Source organism: Mesoplodon mirus, assembly GCF_964341445.2.
Source record: "Mesoplodon mirus genome assembly, chromosome: 9".
Taxonomy (NCBI): domain Eukaryota; kingdom Metazoa; phylum Chordata; class Mammalia; order Artiodactyla; family Ziphiidae; genus Mesoplodon; species Mesoplodon mirus.
This window is the reverse complement of record NC_138985.1, coordinates 28,497,207-28,518,457: the sequence shown is the minus strand read 5'-3', so window position 1 is coordinate 28,518,457 and position 21,251 is coordinate 28,497,207. Positions and strand designations below refer to the sequence as shown.

General features: G+C 42.3%; 1 protein-coding gene across 3 annotated transcripts in view; it reads right to left on the bottom strand.

Moving 5' to 3' along the window:
- Positions 1-21,251, bottom strand: part of HECW1 (HECT, C2 and WW domain containing E3 ubiquitin protein ligase 1) — a gene marked incomplete at both ends in the record, with an annotated part of 618,153 nt that overhangs the window by 73,888 nt on the left and 523,014 nt on the right. For all 3 annotated transcript variants that reach the window (XM_082632477.1, XM_082632476.1, XM_082632478.1), the window contains 3 exons: positions 9,192-9,377; positions 11,565-11,686; positions 13,758-13,900. In XM_082632477.1, the coding sequence (XP_082488603.1) occupies positions 9,192-9,377; positions 11,565-11,686; positions 13,758-13,900 (451 nt within the window). The remainder of the gene's footprint in view (positions 1-9,191; positions 9,378-11,564; positions 11,687-13,757; positions 13,901-21,251) is intronic.

Below are 21,251 nucleotides of genomic sequence, written 5' to 3'. Positions count from 1 at the left end.
CTTTCTGCCTAGTTTCATAAGCAAAGTTATAATGGCTTCATAAAATAAACTATGCAGTTTCCATTTTTTCCCATGTTCTGGAGTAGAGCATGAAGATATCTGGGAGTGGGAAATGCATTCACTGATACATTTTCCAAATTATTCTATAAGTCTATTCAATTTTTTATATTTACCAAGTCAAATGTATATACATATATAATTGAAAATTATTCATTTCTTCTAGATTTTCTGTGATATCAAACATTTATTTAACTATCTGTTAAATAAAGAAAGAAATGTATTTTCTTTTTTCCTTTTAAAAATTTCCCTGCACCTGCTACATCTCATTTTGTTGATTTTATTTACTATTTATTTCTCTTCTACAACAACTCTTACATTTATTTCTTACATTGTTTTCTAATTCATACACTTCTGCCTTTTATTTTTTTCAAATAAACATTAAAATACATTTCTGCTTTAATTATTGTTGCTTTTTTGTCTTCTCTAAATCATTGATTTGGAAACATATTTTATATTTATTTTTCTTCTTTGATAATAAAAACCAGTGCTGCTAATCCTTTGAGTACATGCTTTCTTATCTCATGCTTTATTAAGTACTACTCTCTTGCATTTTCAATAATTTCTTAAAGATTTCTAAGTCTTAATTTTATTTAAATCCCAATAGTCATATAGAATATTGTTTTAAATTTCCAACTGGCCCAGTTTTTGTTTCTGATGGTTATTTTTAAATTCGTTATTTAAAATTTGGCTTTATTGCTTGTGGCCATGGAATGCAACTTGAGTATTTTCTGCTTTTTTGTTTTCTTTGTGTTATAGAATGTTATCACTTAGAAAAATGGTCCATAGGATCCTGAAAAGATGTTGTAAGCTCTTTTTTTTTAATTGTATTTATTCCTTGGTATTTTATCCTTTTTGGTATGATTTTAAATGGGATTATTTTCTTCTTTCTCTTTTTGATAGTTCACTATTAGTGTACAGAAAAGCAACATATTTCTATATATTAATCTTGTATTCTGCAAATTTACTGAACTCTATTAGTTCTAATAGTTTTTTGGTAGACTTTAGTGTTTTCTAAATATACTGTTATGCCATCTGTATATAGTTATTTTTTTTCCTTCCAATTTTTGATATTTTAATTTCTTTTTCTTGTCTAATTGCTGTGGCTAGAACTTACAACACTACGTTAAATACAGGTGGCAAGAGTGGGCATCCTTGTGTTGTTCCTGGTTTTTGAGGAAAGGCTTTCAGCTTTTTACCATTGAGTATGATGTTGGCTGTGGGTGACAGTATGATGTGGATGTTTGTCATAAATGGCCTTTATTATGTTGGGATATGTTCCCTCTATACCAACTTTGTTTAGAGTTTTTTATCATAAATCGATGCTGAATTTTGTCAAATGCATTTTCTGCATCTATTGAGATGATCATGTGATTTTTATCCTCCCTTTTGTTAATGTAGTGTATATCATTAATTTGTGAATGTTCAACCATCCTTGCATTCCTGGAATAAATCCCACTTAATCACAGTATATGATTATTTTAAGGTATTATTGAATTTGATTTGTTAGTATTTTGTTGAGCATTTTTAATCTATATTCATCAGAGATATTGGCCTGTAATTTTCTTTTTTCATAGTGTCTTTGTCTGGTTTTGGTATCAGGGTAACGGTGGCCTCTGAGAATGATTTTGTGAGTGTTTCTGCCTCTTCAATTTTTTGGAATAAAATACCTAGGAATAAACTTAACCAAGGAAGTGAAAGACCTATACTCTGAAAACTATAAAACACTGATGAAGGAAACTAAAGATGATACAAAGAAATGGAAACACATCCTGTGTTCATAGATTGGAAGAATTGTTAAAATTTCCATACTACTCAAAGCAATCTACAGATTTAATGCAACCTCTTTCAAAATACCTATGACATTTTCCACAGAACTAGAATAAATAATCCTAAAATTTATATGGAACCACAAAAGACCCAAAATTGCAGAAGCAATCTTGAGAAAAAAGAACAAAGTTTTCATGCTCCCTGACTTCAGACAATACTACATAGCTACAGTAATCAAAGCAGCATGGTAATGGCATGAAAACAGACACACAGATCAATGGAACAGAATAGAGAGTGCAGAAATAAGCCCATGTACTTATGGTCAATTAATCTACGACAAAGGAGGCAAGAATATACAATGGAGGAAAAACAGTCTCTTCAATAAGAGGTGCTGGGAAAACTGGACAACTACATGTAAAAAAATGAAATTAGAACATTCACTAACACCATATACAGAAATCAACTCAAAATGGATTAAAGACCTAAATGTAAGATCTAAAACCAAAAAACTGCTAGAAGAGAACATAGGCAGAACACTCTTTGACATAAATTGGAGAAATATTGTTTTGGGTCTGTCTCCCAAGGCAAAAGAAAGAAAAGCAAAAATAAACAAATGGGACCTAATTAAACTTAAAAGCTTTTGCATAGCAAAGGGAACCATTGACAAAAAGACAACATACTGAATGGGAGAAAATATATGCAAATGATATGACTGAAAAAGGTTAATATCCAAAATATATAAACAGTTCATACAACTCAATATTTTAAAAAAAAAGAACCTGATTTAAAAATGGGCAGGGCTTCCCTGGTGGCACAGTGGTTGAGAGTCTGCCTGCCAATGCAGGGGACATGGGTTCGTGCCCTGGTCCAGGAAGATCCCACATGCCGTGGAGCGGCTGGTCCCGTGAGCCATGGCCGCTGAGCCTGCACGCCCAGAGCCTGTGCTCCACAACGGGAGAGGCCACAACAGTGAGAGGCCCGCGTACCGCAAAAAAAAATAATAATAATAAATAAAAAATAAATAAATAATAAAAAATTAAAAATGGGCAGAAGACCTGAGCAGACATTTTTCAAAAGAAGATATACAGTTGGTCAACAGGCACATGAAAAGATGCTCAACATTGCTAATCACCAGAAAAACGCAAATCAAAACCACAATGAGATATGTCACCTCACCTTGTCAGAAGGGCTATTTTCAAAAAGTCTACAAACAACAAATGATGGTGAGGATGTGGAGAAAAGAAAACCCTAGTACATTCTTGATGGGAATGTAAATTGGTGCAGCCACTGTGAAAACAGAATGGAGGTTCCTCAAAAAATTAAAAATGAACTATCATATGAGCCACCAATTCCACTCCCGGGTATATATCTAAAGAAAATGAAAACATTAATTCAAAAGATACATGCACCCCAGTGTTCATAGAAGCATTATTTACAATAGCCAAGATATGGAAGCAATCTAAGTGTCCATCAACAGATGAATGGATAAAGTCGATGGGGTGTATTTATGTATGTATGTGTGTGTGTGTGTATATATACACACACACACACGTGCACACAATGAAATACTAATCAGCCATAAAAAAGAATGAAATTCTGACATTTGCAACAACATGGATGGACATATAGGGTATTATGCTTAGTGAAGTAAGTCAGACGGAGAATGACAAATATGGTATGTTATCACTTATATGCGGAATCTAAAAAATAAAACTAATTAATGAATATAACAAAGGAGAAACAGACTCTCAGATATAGAAAACGAACTAGTGGTTACCAGTGGGGAGAAGGAAGGGGGGGAGGGGCAAGATAGAGTAGGGAATTAAGAGATACAATGTACTATGTATAAAATGACTAATCAACAAGGATATATTGTACAACACAGGGAAATATAGCCATTATTTTATAATAACTGTAGATGGAGTGCAAGCTATAAAAATATTGAATCACTATGTTGTACAACTGAAACTATTATATTGCAAGTCAATTATACTTCAATTAAAAAAATAAAAGATTATTAAAAATTGTGGTAAAATATAAAATTTGTCATTTTAATTATTTTTAAGTGTACAATTTAGTGGCATTAAGTACATTCTCTTTGCTGTGCAGCCATCACCACTATTCATCTTCTAAATTTTTTCACTTTTCAAAACTGAAACTATGGGCCCATTAAAAAATAACTCCTCATTCCCTCCTCCCCTCACTTCCTGGTAACCTCTATTCTACTTTCTGTTTCTATGAATACTATTTTAGATATCTCATATGGGATATAATATTTGTCCTTTTGTGTCTGACTTATTTAACTTAGCATAATGTTTTCGAGGTTAATTCATGTTGTAGCATGTCAGATTTTCATTCCTTTTTAAGGATGAAAAATGTTCCATTGTATGCATATAACACATTTTGTTTACCCATTCATGTAAGCTCTATTTTTCCACCTTTATTGAGATACACTTGACAGATAAAAATTGTATGCAATTAAGGTCATAGGTTTTTGAAAGAGATTGCATTAAATAAAAGAAAAGAAAAATAAATTTTTCTTTATATAATATGTATGTTGTTCTTTGGTTCACAAGGTGTATATGATTATTGTATCTTTATTTATTTATTTATTTATTTTTGCTGTACGCGGGCCTCTCACTGCTGTGGCCTCTCCCGTTGCGGAGCACAGGCTCCGGACACACAGGCTCCGCGGCCATGGCTCGCGGGCCCAGCCGCTCCGCGGCATGTGGGATCTTCCGGGATCGGGGCATGAACCCGTGTCCCCTGCATCGGCAGGCGGACTCTCAACCACTGCGCCACCAGGGAAGCCCTGTATCTTTATTTTAATTGAACCATTGATTAATATAAAATTTTTCCTTGACTCCATTTTAAAGATTTGAATTTCAACTCTCCTTTGTATGATATTAATACACCACCACTGATTTTTCTGTTATTGTTTTCACAATATATTAAATATTTTTTCTTTTACTATTAAACTTTCTGAATCATTTCTTAGGTATGTTTCTTTTTAAGCTGGGTTTGTTTGCTATCAAATCTGATAGTATCTCCTTTTGGTAAGGAGATACTATTTCTTACTAGGAATACTAAGTTCATCCTATTTCCACCTGCTGCCACGACTGTTATGCCTGGCTTTACTGTTGTTATTTTATTTTATTAATTTAATTTTCTTTCCTTCCTTGTGGGTTTTTTTGTGCATTTTGTTACATCAACTGTATTTTGTTTGATTTTATCTTTTGTAGGAATTCAAAAGAGAAAACTCTTGCTTTAAATGGTACAATGGTTGCCTTTTAAGTTTGTCAAATAACTATATTTAGCCATTGTTTTTCAAATTATCTGCTTTGACCCCCCTTACACCCAACTAGGAACTTAGCACAACTTTCCTTGCCCTGTTCACCAACCCACTTCCTGTTTCCTTATCTTTTTAATTCTGGTCTGTGGATATTGGTCCAGATTGTTCTTATACACGTACTCCATTTTTATAATACATATTTTCCCATATTTTACTGAGCCTTTTCCAATATATTTTAAAGCATTAAAATCTTAAAGCAATTATTTACACTTATATTTGTGGATTTGATTGATTTTAAATATCCACCACCATAGTTTTTAATGCTATGATTTTCCCATTATTGATTTCCTCTGCTTTATTTGTGAGTCATCTGGAGAATGGTTTTTGGTGTTTTCTTAGGGCAGGCAAAAGAGTAGGGTGAGTTCTGAAATCTTGTACATGAGGTTTTTTTCCCTACTGTCTTCACACTTCAATGATAACAATTTTTCTGGAAATAGGATTATTGGGCTACTACCTTTCTCATCAATAACCTGTAGTCATTGCTCTCTGGGTTTCTATAGTTTAGTTTTATGGATGGGAAATTTGAAGCCTGTCTTGTTTTAATTCTTTTGTAAATAACTTTCACATTTTCATGGCCGTATATTGATAAGATTTTTAAAATCTCTAAAGACATTCCAGAGTATGTGTAGATATAGCATTTATTTTAATTAATTTTACTGTAGCTCAGTGAGTCCAATTAATCTGCCCACCTGAACAGTTTGTTATAGATCAAAGTTGTATTTTCACTATTTAACAATATATTGAATATTTACTTATTGCTACTGTATTCTGATTTCTTCTTGAAGAACATCTATAAGTCATTCATCCAACAGAGATTTACTGAGGGCCAACTATGTGCCAGGCACTATTCTAGGCCCTTAGAGGTTTCATCAATGAGTAACACAAAGATCCCTGCTCTCAAGGAGCTTAAAATTCTGCCAGGGAAAACAGACAGAACAGTAAATCAAGTAAATATGTAACTTATATAGCAGAGCACATTGGTAAGGGATCTTGAGGGATCTTGTATTATTAAATTGGTCAATATTAAACTGGTTCTTGCTGAGAAATATGTTTTTTCTTTTTTTTGGTTTTTACATTTTTTTTTCCACTTTATACTTCACTGTTTGCAATCTGGTGCCTTCCCTGTGCTTTGGGGGCTGTTTCCATGTTCATATTCTATATTAGTGATTTGATTTTACATAGTGTCAGTTCTGCTCTGTTTTATCCCTATGCTATTACATTTTGTTGTTCCTTGCAATCTTAAAACATTTATTTAGCCCACATCCTTTTCTTTTCTTGTTTTTAATTGTAGTAAGAACATCTAACATGAGTTTTAGTTTCTTACAAAATTTTTTTTTAAATTTACTTATTTATTTATTTTTGGCTGTGTTGGGTCTTCACTGCTGCAGGCGAGCCTTCTTTAGTTGTGGCGAGCGGGGGCTACTCTTCGTTGCGGTGTGCAGGCTTCTCATTGTGGTGGCTTCTCTTGTTGTGGTGCACAGGCTCTAGGTGTGTGGGCTTCAGTAATTTTTGCGCGCAGGCCCAGAAGTAGTGGCTCATGGGCTCTAGAGCTCAGGCTCAGTAGTTGTGGTGCACGGGCTTAGTTGCTCCATGGCATGTGGGATATTCCCAGACTAGGGCTCGAACCAAAGTCCCCTGCATTGGCAGGTGGATTGTTAACCACTGTGCCACTAGGGAAGTCCCTGTAACAAATTTTAAAGTGTACAGTACAGTACTGTTAATTATAGGTACCATATTGTATAGCTGATCTCTAGAGCTTATTCATCTTGTGTAACAAAAACTCTCTACCCACTGAACAGAAACTCCCCACTTCCTCCTGCTTCCATCCCTTGGCAACCACCATTCTAGTCTGTTTCTATGAGCTTGAGCAGATCTCTCGTATAAATGGAATAGTGCAATCTTTGTCCTCCTGTGACTAACCAATTTCATTTAATATAATGTCTTCCATGTTCATCCATGTTGGAACATGCGTCAGAATCCCCTTCTTTTTTAAGGCTACGTAATACCCCATTGTATGTATACACCACATTTTCTTTATCCATTCATCCATCAACAGACATTTAGGTTGTTTCCATACTTGGCTATTTGATTAGTGCTGCAAAGAACATAGGAGTATGGATAGCTCTTTTGAGATTTTGAGTTCAGTTCTTTTGGATCAATACCCAGAGTGGGATTGCTAGATCCCATGCTGGTTCGGTTTTCTTACGTCTGTTTCCTCTCGGATTGTTTTCTATGTGTGGCTTCTTTTTGCTCAACAGAAGTCATATGGTCTTGTGCCATTCTATGTATAATAAGCAGATTATCTTTAAAATATTCATTTCTATTTTCTGAAGAAAATTATATGCTTTTTCTCAAGATAAAGATTCTGTTTCCTTCATGTAGTAGTAGGTCTTCAGAGGTCCCTTCTTATTTTGTTGTTATGTGTTCAGTCCTTAGTAGAGGCCACCTCAATCTCATGCCTGCCGCAGACGGGGTCTCACCTGTCTCACCACCCGAAGCCCCACCACCTCTTGGACAATAACCATCCTCCTCAGCACAGCCCTGGAGCCAACTTGAGGCTCACATGCAACCTCCACAGATGTTGGGCGGAGGCTCTGTCCACCTTCCTCAGATTTCCAAGACAACAGATGAGTCAGATGCCATTTTGTCCTCCTTGTGGGGATGACAGTGCATTCAAAGACACCAAACAGCTCAGCCCCAGCCCTCTTCTTCCTACACAGTACACACTAAAAGTGAAGGCTGTTGACTCTGCACATGTCAATAAAGAAAGAAGCAGACTGGCCGAGCGAGGAACAAGAAGATGGACTAGGGTTCTGGAACCTGCTCTGTTTCTTTTGCAGAGAAAGCTGTCACCACACCATGAAAATGACCATGTGTCACCGTCATTCTCCCAGTGGAGGCAACATCCAGTCAACAAGAAAGTCCTGGGGAACGAAATCTGGCTGTGGTGGCTTTTTGCATACATGAGGCGCCCCTCGCCCAGTTCATCCCCGACTACAGAGCTGGTCATAGCGAGTCATTGTACTGACGGACTTGTATTAATTAGTGGACACAATCTTTCCCCCCATACTCCAGAGAGTCCAGGTTCTTAGGCACGATAAAATGTTTGTGGGGGGATTTCTGGCTCCCAGGGCACAGTGATGTCCCATCAGCCCACTTTGGGGAACCATGGCTTTGCATGTTTACCATCACAGAGGAAAGGAGATGTGTGATGCAGTTTCCCACTGAGACATGTGTCTGCTGGCAACACTTCTGATTCCTTTGCCACTAAAAGAGGGAGGGATTCTCTCTACCAAAGTTTGTAAAAGATTACACAGGGACAATTCCTTGGTAAACTGTTTGGCCTTGTCTTATAAGTACACTGAGATGACTGATGGTGATTAAGGAAAAGCATCCTCGCTTTAGCAGACTCAGCTAGGCTTCTAGAGCATCCCTGGGAAAGCCCAGTTTTGGTTAAGGTCACACGAACGCAAAATGCAAGCCAATAACATTGCACGGGCCCAATTCACCCAGTCCCTGTTTGCCAGGCTGTTTTAATAACTCAAGGCTTATTAGAGAAATCACAATGAGTAATCTAATAATGTCACTCCCAGTTAGCTAATAATTTCATTCCCTGAGAGTGAGCTGTCTAAGGAGGCAAAACAATAGAAAGGTCATGGAACAGAATCTGGTTTCAGGTTCCAAACCTAAAACCAGTTCCAGATCTCGACTGGGTGTGATACTGTCCCCCCACCGCCAACACCCCACCCCTTCCCCACCCAGAGAACACACAGCAATGTCACAACTTGGTGGAGGTGCTACTGGCACCAGTAGGCAGAGCCAGGGATGCTTGAAAACATCCCGCACATCACAAGACAGAAATCCAGGTGTGGGTAGCTCCCCTCCTTCCTTCCTGGTGGCCAATGGCACGTCTCAGGCACAGCCTTCCCTGCCCTCCCCACGCTCCCTCCTCACCGCCTGCTCACCGGTCTTCTCTTTTTGCTGGAAGGCCCCCCACTGCAGTCACCCTCACCTTTCCCTGCTGGTCTGTTTTGATCTCCCAGCCCCGGGGCAATTCCAGCCGAGTGTCCGCAAACATGTTGATGAAATTCACCAAGTCCCGGTTGTGCTGGTAGCGTTCAAAGTTGCGCGCGTCCCGCCGGACCTTGAGGATCATGTGCTTCAAGCAGGTGCTACTGGTGAAGACTCGGTAGGCACTCTGAGAGGGGGTCGGGGCCGATGGGGAAGGCAGTGGGGATTAGGAGAAACACAGACCAAGCGTACTTTGAGCACCTTAATGGGATGTGACGCGATTGCTACACAGGGATTTACTGTGAGCCTTGGGTGCTGGGGGTGGGGTGTGGAGCTCGGAAGCAGAGTTCTTGCTGCAGAAGTAAACGCCTGCGCCCCCCCCCCCCCCCCCCCGGTAAACACACACGGACCTCCGGGCGGTCTGGCTCTACCACTGCTTCAGCATCCTGGACGCTGTCGACCTGCCCCGCATCTCAGAGCTGCCCTCCCCCCTTCCTCCCTCCTCCCGCCCCAGCGGGGCTCTGCTCTCTCAAGTGTCCCTCTGACTCTCTGAGCATCTCCTTCCTCTCCATCCGGCTGCCTCCTCTGACTGCACAGGTGCGCCCGTGGTCCATCTTAGCTGTCTTTATAGCAGGGTGTATTAATTAAGGTTCCCTGCGGATTTAGGGCTGACCTTCAGAGGTCTGCCACTCCTTGCTAGGTAAAAACGTGTGTGTGTGTGCGTGTGTGCGCACACGTGCACACACGCGTGTGTGTGTGTGTGGAGGGGTTGGGGGATGAGAAGAAGTGAAGAAAGTTTCACGAGTTTCTAATTGTGCCAAATAAGCATTTTATGCTACCTGGGGCTGGTGCGTCTGTGGTTCAAGGAGAGACTGCTCGCAGCCAGAGCAGCCTGGGACAGTGGCTCCTTCCGGCTCAGGGCCACCTGGTGCCCAGTGCTGAGGGCATCACTACTTGGCATCCTTGTCCCCCTTCGTGACTCCCCCCCCTGCACCCCTGGGCGGCTGCTCTGGCTCTAACCACTGGAGGTCCCAGAGGCTTCTCCCATATAACCTGCTCAAAACGGGTCCCTCGTCCCGTGCCATAGCCTGCATCCCTTAATCAAACTACTGCTAACTGGGGACATGACCACCTAACTCAGGGGCCCGAAGCAGAGAGGACTCACTTTCTGGCGTCCTCATCTCCCATCCCCCTTGATCACAGTGGCCCCAAGCACGACTGAAATATCTCCCGAGCAGAGTCATTCTTTCTCTGCTCCCAGTCCCTTCCGTAGGGCAACCCTTGCTCATCGCTCACTTGAGCGCTTGAACCAGCCTCTAGTCGTAGCCCCCTCAGTCCCTCTCCCGCAGTTCTGCCAGAGAAAAGAATTCCTCAAACACTGAATCATGTAACTGATGATAACATCTGAGACTGCTGGCTCCTGTCGCGCCTACCGAGGTAGATCCAGGCTCCTTTCCGTGATGTACCAGGAAATTTGCTGCTCACCCCTACACGCCCTCTTCCCAGCTCTGCCCGTCACCACGCTCCAGCCCCACTAGGCCCAGCCCCAGGCTGAGTCCTTCCTCCTGCAGCCTGGAACCTCTGCTCCTCCCACTTTCAAGCTTCAGGACTGAATTCAGCAGTCACCTCCTCAGGACCCCTCCCTGTGTTTCCAGAGCACCTTGTTCCTCCCTGAGGTCAGGCGCTGTCCTGTCACGTTAGATGCATCTCTGCACGTCTGCTGCTCCACAAAATGAGGAGCTTCTGCTCAGCAGGTGTCACCCTAATCTGTCTTTATGACGCCAGCACTTAGATCTGTGCCTGAACTGCAGGAAACACTTGTCGAATGAAAAAAAAGTAATGACTATAGTAATATAATGTCATTGCTTCCTCGACAATACAAAAAAAAAAAAAGAAATGAAAAAACTACATATGTAAAAATCACATCAAATTTACCTTAAGCATGTTACTTGAAAAACTAATTATAGGAAAAGGAAACCTAGTTACTTATCTGTTCTAAAATTTCTTTAATGAAAGTGATTTTATAAAATGCTTCAGGCTGAAGGGAATCCGTCAACTTCATAATTGTGTTTCTTAAAAATTTTAACAATAATAAAAACACATCTTTGTTTCCAAATCACTTTCACTGATATGAACACATCTGAACCTAACAAAAACCCACAGAAGCTACAGCATTTCCAAATCTAGCTTTTCTCCTTTTTGGGAGACTCACAGAGAGCAAAAAAGAGCCAACTTTTTTCTTTTCGCTTTTTTTTTTTTTCCTTGCCTTAGTTAAAATGCTACCCTCTTTAATCTACCCAATAACTTTGCAAAGTTGTGTTTCGGGTCTTGCTGGAAGCCAGGCCAGGCCCCTTCTGTGTGTGGGAACACTCACATAATTGGCGTGCAGTACAGTGAAGAACTCAGGGTTGGTGATGAACTTGACAGCTGGAGACTGCAGCAGCAAGGTGATTTTTTGTGAGTTCACTGGAGAAAGTGACCCATCTCTCCTCAGATCTGGAAGTGAAGCAAAGCAACTAAAGGCATTGGGAAAAGATCGTTTCAAATAGAGGACTTCTCTCTTGTGGCACCAGCAGCCCACAAGCCTTCACCTGCACAGCTGGAGAGGACTGTTGTTTTGAATAGTGATCCGACCAGCTGTCACAGTGATAGGGCCAGGTGTCCTATCACTCGGTGTCTGTCAGTTAAGAATCATTATTTCCTAGGAGTGTTCCTGTACAACTGCAGTTAGGACCAAGTCCTCGAATGCCTCGTCCCTTTTATCCCAATGACTTTTTTCTTACTTTCTTTATGAGTTGCTCACCACAGCTATGATAATTTGTTTGCAGAAAGGACCACAATTCTTCCCCTCCCTGCATCCCCATTGGTATGGAACTTTGCAACCCTGTTGAATGGAGCTGGCCTTGTGCCTTGCTTTAACCAACAGAATTTGCCAGAGGTTCTGAGCCAGGGTTTTGAGAGGCCTGTGGGTCCCCACTTTCTCTCCCTCATCACGAGAACAGCCTGTGCAAGATGAAAAGCCATGGGGAGCAGGGACAAGCTGCCCCGGCTGAGGCCACATCAGGCCAGCCAGCATGCAGCCAATTCCACAGCTGACCAAGTATGCACGTGTAAGCCCAGTGGCCTGAGGAACCACCCAGCAGAGCTCAGCTCAAATTGCCCACCTGCAGGATTAAGGGCTAAATGCATGGCTGTGAGCTTAAGCTTTGGATGGCTTGTTATACAGCAAATGCCACTGGATCCAATACCAAACCCAGAAAGAAATTTTCTCTTCCTTTTTCCTAATGTTTCTAATTACTCCATCACTTTACTACAACTCTCTCAGAGATTAATAGAAATTAATAATAGAAATACATAAGCTAGTCAGTTTAGTTAGTATATCTGATAAAATGAATAGAATGGAGGCAATTAAAATAGTTGGTGGAACTGTGTACATACATGTTTAAAAGAGGGCGTGAGAATGTCCACTCTTCTGCTTTTGCAGAGAGAGCTGAGACCTGGCAGTACAGGAAGCACATGGCTCTTTGCTCCGAATGTTCTAGAGCCGTCAATCTGCCATCATTTACCCAATTCAAAAAGAAACTGGATTATTAGGATGTTACAGTAATAATCTTACGCTATTACAGGTATAAAAAGCAGAAGCCAATCTCTTCAGAGAAAACAATCTTATGGTTACCAAAGGGGAAAGGGAGGGAGGGGATAAATTAGGAATTTGGGGATTAACAGATACACACTACTGTATATAAAATAGATAACCAACAAGGACCTACTGTATAGCACAGGGGACTATATACAATATCTTTAATAGCCTATAATGAAAGAGTCTGAAAAAGAATATATATGTATAACCGAATCCCTTTGCTGTACACCTGAAACTAACACAACATTGTAAATCAACTCTACTCCAATTAAAAAAAAGAAATCAATCTCTTAACGCCTTTTGAATATTCTCATCTGAGTTCCACTCAGGCAGATTCAAAGAAATGAACACCAGAGCCCCCTAGTGGATGCTGATGGTATTTGCTAAAAAATGCTCCCAGGTGGCCATGTATAGTCATAAGCCTGCCGGTTCTCTTTACTCCCAGGTTCCTCCCTCAGGGGGGAATGTATTTTATTCTTTAAAAAAAAATTTTTTTTTTACGATTTCCTATTTTTTTTAAAACATCTTTATTGGAGTGTAATAGCTTTACAATGTTGTGTTAGTTTCTGCTGTGTATTTTATTCTAAATGCAAACAAGTCTTCTTCCTATTGTTGTCATGTGGCTCCCTTGGAAGCAGACCATGAATTCCTATTGCATGTTTTATTTATAAGTGGAAAACATCCTTAGGACACCAACGAATAAATTTACTTAATAAGAAGTGATTAAGCCACCAAAAAAAAAATTGCCTTGATGCATAGGTGCAAGGTCTCTTCACTGTGAATCCACTTTTCCTTTACGTTCCTGGTGGGAAACTTCTGTCTGTTTTACCCTGCTGGTGCCAAGCCTCTTTCTCCTGCTGGGCCTCGCCCATGCCCCGCTTTCCTTACCCCATCCGCATCCCAGGAGTCTGGGCCCATCCTGCATACCTATGCTCGACTGAGAAGATTCAGCCTCTGAATCACTCCCACCACCTCCTCCGCTGCCTCCTGCTGGGACTTGCTCACAACTTTGGCTGCCAGAATCTTCTTCAGGCCTCTCTGTAGCAATGGTTCGCTGAATATTTTGGTACCTTTGTGTCAGAAAGTGCAAAGACAGGAGTTAACTTTGGTTTGATGGCTTGTTGAGGGGCTGATGCTCTGAATCAGATAAGTGGGGAAATCAGTAAAGAATTGTCCTGGATGTCAAGAAACGTCAGGAAAGAAATGTTCAAAATCCCCACAAGGTACCCAAGACAATTAACACTACAAGTATCTCTGGATGATTTGACTTCTTTTTGTTTTGTAAGCTGTGATGAGTTGCATGTATGGTGACTTAAAAAAAAAATCACCCTGCATTAAATGAAATTAAGCTAAATCTAAAATAATGGTATGGGAAGGAACTTAAAACATTACAACTAAGATATCAAAGCACCTCTCCCTGACGGTGATAAGTCTACAAACTAAAATAAAAGTTCTAATCACTTGTTTTTATTTAACAGGTAACTGACAGGACTGGCAAGGGGTGTGCAAAGGTTACACGCTAAAAACACACTGGCAGACAAATAAATGCTTTCTGCTTACTTGAAGGCTCCTTTGATTTTTTTTTCCAAGTTGGGGAATCAGTCAGTCAGTTGGCCAGTCAGTTGCCTAACCAGATGCTTACTAAATATTTACTGACTTTTCCAGTGTGTCTGGCTCTGCGTTGGACTTCCAGACCAAAGAGAAGACTGGAATGCGATCTCGCCCTCTGAATGCTCACAGTCAGGAAAGAACAAAGAGGGGAAATGCACATGAACCGTGACTCTAGTGAGGTGAACGAGCTGGCCTAGGTGTGTAAGAGGTGTGAACACAGACGAGGAAACACCCAAGGCACATGCGTTCTGAAGTCAGAGTATGACGTGTCGGGGAGCTTGTAGGGAAGGTACACGGAGGAAATAACATGTGCAAAAGGCTTCAGCTGGGAGAACTCCGAGAAGGTTGGTGGTATGGTCAGGATGTGTGGGCCTTGGGCAGTGCCAGGGAACCCGCAGGGGTGGCAGGGAGCGCTTAGCAGGTGCCCAGTGGCGGCTGGAATGTTTTTCTCTAGGCCCAGGTTCTCCAACTTGAGCTGCATCAGGATCACCTACAGGGCTTGTGAAAACACAGGCTGCCGAGCTCCATCCCCAGCATCTCTCGGATTCAGCAGGTCCAGGGATGGGGTGGGGGGAGGCAAGAATGTGCATTTCTGACTAGTTCCCAGGTGATGCAGTTACTGCTGCTGGTCCAGGGACCAACTCTGAGAACCGCCACTGTAGGGGCTGAGCAGCTGCTGGGAGAGAGAGGCAGGTCCAGTTCTATACTGACCCCCACCTGTGTGGAGGGCACGGGAGGAGAAGACCCTGGAGTCGGGGAGAGCAGCTGAGAACTACTGCATCGCTCCAGGCTGGAGATGCAAAAGCCTGGAATCAGGCAGGGGTGGTGGAAAAAGCTGGTGTCAAAGGATGCTGCTGGGGGCGGGGAACACCCACATTCTGTAGGGATACGAAGATCACCTGTATCTGCCCACAAAACACTCACAGAAATTTCCTAAACCTCCCTGCCTAATTCACATTGTGTTTTGCAGGCAGGTGTCCAGCTGCCTTGTTCCTTTTTGCTCAGCTCTGCTTCCTTCACTCTTTGAAGCCCCTCTTCCTCCTCGCTAAATGACCTTGACTTTGCCTGCTGTCTCTCAGCCCTACCAGGGCACAGGACAGGAATTCCGCTTCCCTTTTCCTCACGGCACAGCAGGAATGAGGGAAGCGGTCAGACTGACGAGATCTTCAGTGGCAGAGTTTGTAATAACTTTACATGTAGACTCAACAGAATTTGGGACCTGACTGGGTATGGAGGTTGGAGAAGACAGAGGAGACAACTGTGAAGTTCAAGGCGCCCGCTTAGAGCAGGTGGGTGGAGGTGCTGGTACTGATGAAGACCATGTAGGATGGGCAGGTTGGTGGGAAGATTTTAGTGTGGATTTGGACATGTTGACCTGGAGGTCCTTGAGGTCACACAAGTGACAATAGCCAGGGGAGCGTTGCTGTATGGGTCTTGTGCTCAGAGAAGTGAAGTGGGAGTGGAGGAAGAGGCGTGAAGAGGAGGAGGAGGGAGCCTCCAGGGAGCAGCGAATAGCCAGGTCGCCACGTGCAATCCAAGGTGGGGGCATGGGGAAGGTATTATTACACGGACAACGTCTTCCATGGCAGGGATTCTGAAGACTAGTGACCTCTCCTTGACCTTTATTTATTTATTTATTTATTTATTTATTTATTTATTTTTGCTGTACGCGGGCCTCTCACTGCTGTGGCCTCTCCCGTTGCGGAGCACAGGCTCCGGACACACAGGCTCCGCGGCCATGGCTCGCGGGCCCAGCCGCTCCGCGGCACGTGGGATCTTCCGGGATCGGGGCACGAACCCGTGTCCCCTGCATCGGCAGGCGGACTCTCAACCACTGCGCCACCAGGGAAGCCCTCCTTGACCTTTAGAGAGGAGTTTTGGGGACTTCCCTGGCGGTCCAGTGGTTAGGACTCCACGCTTCCTCTTCAGGGGGCACAGGTTCGATCCCTGGTCAGGGAACTAAGATCCTATATGCCACCTGGCCAAAAATAAATAAATAAAAAAATAAAAAATAAAGAGGGGTTTTGTTCTCAAGTGTGGTCTCCAGACCACTTGCCAGAGAATCAACTGGGTGATTATTATAATTACAGAAACTGGGGCAAAATTGAAATCTGCATTTCTAACAAGTTCTTCAGGTGGTGTTATCTACATCTAGGTTTGAGGCTCTCTGGTGCGGGGCTTTCTTTAAGTTTTATTTTATCTAAAGAGACTCAGCCACTCGCTCCTGACACCTGGTGGAAGATGGCTCTGCCTGCAGCACTTACTGGGAGGCATTCCTGAGAAGGCCTCTTACGAGAAAATGTGGAAGGGGTAGGGATGAGCAAGGAATCGGAGAGACAAACGCTTGCTTTTATTTACCCCTCCACACGCCTGTGGCAGGGAGGCTGTCGGGAAGGTGCAGGCTGTCTGTCTGTGATGTTCTTTTTGCTGGAACTCAAGTCATGCAGCCACACGTGGGGTACTCAGTGGGCCAATGAGAAGCCGCCTAAGCTTGTGACCTTGACCTGGGGGAGGAAGGGGGACTGCCAAAGACCAAGGAAGCTGCTGTTGGAGGATCCCCTAAGTGGCTCAAGGCAGGCTGCATTTTCCAAAAGTGGCTCAACAATATTTTCAGTCCACAGCTTCTTCCAGAACCTGACTACTCTCCTATTAAGAGGTAGAATCAATGTCCCCTCCCCTTGAACCTGGGAAGGTCTTGTGGCTACCTGGACTAACAGACAATAATGAAAGTGACAGCTTGTGATGGAACACAGAGGCCATGCTGTGAGGAAGCCCAGGCAACATGGAACGTCCACGTGGAAGTGCTCTGGTTGACAATCACAGCTGAGATCCCAGCCAACAGCTGGCATCAACCTCCAGATATGCGAGTCTCCAGCCCAGCCACCCTCTGACTGCAACCATGAGGTACCCAGAGCAGAGCCTCATTGAACCCAGTCAACCATGAGAACCATGAGAGAGGATGATACTCATGATGATAATGGTGATAATAATCAGTTATTGTTGTTTTAAGTCGCTAAGTTTGGGGCGCTTTGTTACTCAGCAACAGACGCCTGGAAAGGGCTTAGACAAACCTCACACTGTAGCCTCTCTTTTACTTCCCAAATTGCAGTGATCACTGAAGAGAATTTTAACGAGTAAATATAACCTTATTTGATGGAAATGTCAGCAATTTCACAAACTGCTTCACATGTCCTCAGTTGCACCTGGTTTATCTCACGCCTTACTAAGTCAATAGCCTCAAATCCCAGGTGCCAGACCCAACCCCTGGCCTTTGCTGAAGTCAGGACAGTCTTGGGGAAGCAGGACACACAGCAGTCGGTGGAGGATCACCCAGCAAGGGCAGGGCTGCAGCTTCAGAGGCTCTCTTTGTCCTAAAGATGAGAGGGGGGGTCAGAGAGTTGGTTCTCTTCTCTTTCATCAAAAATTATCCTTCAGGGCTTCCCTGGTGGCGCAGTGGTTGAGAATCTGCCTGCCAAGGCAGGGGACACGGGTTCGAGCCCTGGTCCGGGAAGATCCCACATGCCGTGGAGCAACTAGGCCCGTGAGCCACAACTACTGAGCCTGTACATCTGGAGCCTGTGCTCCGCAACAAGAGAGGCCATGACAGTGAGAGGCCTGTGTACCGTGATGAAGAGTGGCCCCCACTCGCCACAACTAGAGAAAGCCCATGCACAGAAATGAAGACCCAATGCAGCCATAAATAAATAAATAAATAATAAATAAATAAATTAAAAAAATTATCCTTCAATGTCCCCCCTCACACTTTAATTTTTTTCAGAAAAAGGTTAAATATTTATATTATATAGGGTTTATGGAAATTGGTAAGGAAGTCAGCTGGAATGTCTATTTTGCAGAGGAACACACACAAAACCAAACCAGAAATAAAGAAACCTTCCAAAACCAACCAAGCTGAACCAAACCAAACAAAAACCAAACAAACAAAGCCTATAGGAACAGACAACTCTCACGGGAGGAGATAAAATTGGTAAAAGAAAAGCTCATGGAAACAGAAGTTGACCTTCCCTCCAAGAAGTGAAATGTAAGAAGCACCAAAACACGAGGAGAATCACTTAAGTCAGCAAAAACCCACCAAAAGATGAGATGGAAGGCAAGGTATTGTTGCTAGCAAAGTAAACCCATAGAAACACACTTTAGAAAACATTTAAGCATTGATATCAAATACCAAAACCACGCAGATCTCTCTTGGCCTGCTCTTTTGGGAATATAACCCTAAAGAAACACTCTAAGACAATCCTAATATTTTACATACACTTGGGCCTTATCCAAAATAGTGATAAAAAGCAATAAGTGAAACATCCAACAATATGTCAAATTAACGAAATTACATTTGTTCATTGGAATACCATCATTTAAGTGATAATCTTAAGACTATGTAGCAATATGAAAATGCTTCTAATGTAGGAAGTGAAAAATGAATATAAAGCTATATTATCATTATAGCTGTATAAGGACTGTGCATATGAAATTTGAAGATAGTTAATTTTTTTAAAAAAGCTAATCCTTCGGGCAGTAGGATTATAAGCCTTTTTTTTTTCTTATTTAAAACTTGCATTTCTCAATAGTATAATAATTTTATCCAAATAAGTAAAACATCAAACTTGAGTTGATGATTTAAAATGAGACTATGTATTTATATTTTCGGTTTCCTCAATAAATATTTGCGAAGAAGGTAGAGTTAGTTCGTTCAGGATATTTTGAACGTGTAGGAATGAACTCGGGAAATGGTCTTGTACTGGGTCCTGGTAAACTCTGGCCCCATCCAGGCACTGGGACGAGGGACACAGAAGAATGAGAAAGAAGGTAAGAACAGTTACCAGTGGCAGGCATGATGGGCCATCAGTCATGGGGCTGCAGAGGAGGTGGCCACTGGCTCTGTGCGGAGAGCTCTGGGGAGGTTCCAGGGACAATGTGACATTCGGGTTGGGCTTTTGTAGGATGGAGATGAGTGCCAGGTGGAAGGCATGCAATGAGGTACTTTCCTGCAGTGGAAGCATGTGGCAAAGCCACAAAGGCCACTTAGGGGGTGGCCGAAGGAATGTGGTCACCGCACACTACTTCGTCCACTCCGCATTTTGCAATGTGCATCTCCTTGCACAAACACATTTGCCTTTCACAATCACCCTGTCAGGAGTCAAGAGAAACTCCTTCTTGCAACACTGAGAAATATTTCCATCTTGCTGTGAGAAGGTGATGAGTGTAAATTTCTCCTGCTAACCAAACACATGCCCCCCTGTGTGTGATCACATCTGCGATGGATAAAAGACTGACAGTATACCTTCTGTGGCTGCCATTATCAGGCCAAATCACTGGAAAACTTTAAATGCTTGAAAGCAATAGGTTAAAATAAGCATTGAAGAGACTGAATACTTATCTGAAGGTTATCTGACCTTCCCTAGGTAGGATTTTTCACAAGAAATAAGCACTTTCTCAAATCGCTCAGATCCTTTTCTTTTTATCTGTCCACATGGATGCAGCAAACACCACTTGCTATTCAGCAAAGTCTGGTCTCTCTCAGCATGTTCAGCTCCACTGGAGGGCACAGGGGTTTACATATCAAAGCCTGCACACTTCTCCTGGTTCAGGATGGATTTGGCCTCATTTTTATATTATACAACCTGAACATCGTGAATGAACTTCCAAGGATTTTTATGTCACGGGTCAAGGTGTTTACTTCTGCTTCTGGTTTACTGTTTTATTTTAGTGTTCAAACTACACCTCTTGTAGATATAGACTGAGGCTGCTCTCTGTGTTTCTTAGTCTGGTAAATTATTTCAGCTTACCTGTCTGGCAAGACAGATCTTGAGGCTATTTCTGCCTATGGCATCTGAACACAGTCTCTATGTAAAATGAGCTTGCTGTGTCCTTTGCATTTTTTTTTTTTTTTGCGGTACGCGGGCCTCTCACTGTTGTGGCCTCTCCCATTGCAGAGCACAGGCTCTGGACGCGCAGGCTCAGTGGCCATGGCTCACGGGCCCAGCCGCTCCGTGGCACGTGGGATCTTCCTGGACTGGGGCACGAACCCATGTCCCCTGCATCGGCAGGCGGACTCTCAACCGCCGCGCCATCAGGGAAGCCCTGTCCTTTGCATTTTTAGTTGTAGGAGTCTTGTTGCAATCACCATGAAAGGACACTCCCGTGGATTTTGGTGCATTTATATTTAATATGTTCTTCTTTGTAATATGCTTTCTTTCTGTGGGAATGACTAGAGAAATACACTGCCAATGAAAACCCGTTATGGTTCTTATTAATGACTTAAACACTCAGGTACTGATGGGGAAAAATGGAAAGCAAATGTCTTCCAAATGCTCAAGCAATAAAAGAACCCCTGGTGATTTTCACCTAAAGCATACTTCTCTCTCTACAACAACAGTAACCAGAAGTTCAATTTTTTGTTTCTGTGTAATTTTAATAGGATTGAATTGTCTACTTTTTTTTTTTTCTGGAGGCTACAGTTAACTTTCAAAGGGTATTTGTTATCAACAGCTGTGTCCCCCAACCCCAGTTAGTTATTCTTTTTAGTCCTTCTCCACCTTTTTCCTTTATTTTACACTAGGAAGACTTCATGTGGATACAAATGTAGTTGGGCCTGCAGTCTGCACTCCTGGCTACTAAAAGTATCCAAAAGCCACTGCCCTGGTCTTAAAGAAGCAAGATATTGGGTATGATGCTCGTACTAGCTTATGGCATGGGAGAGCTGCTGTTTAGGGTTTCATTTGCATGTTGAAAACAAAATGACATCTTTACATACTTACTAAAAACTAGTAAGGGGTCTAGTTTTTAGACAAAACA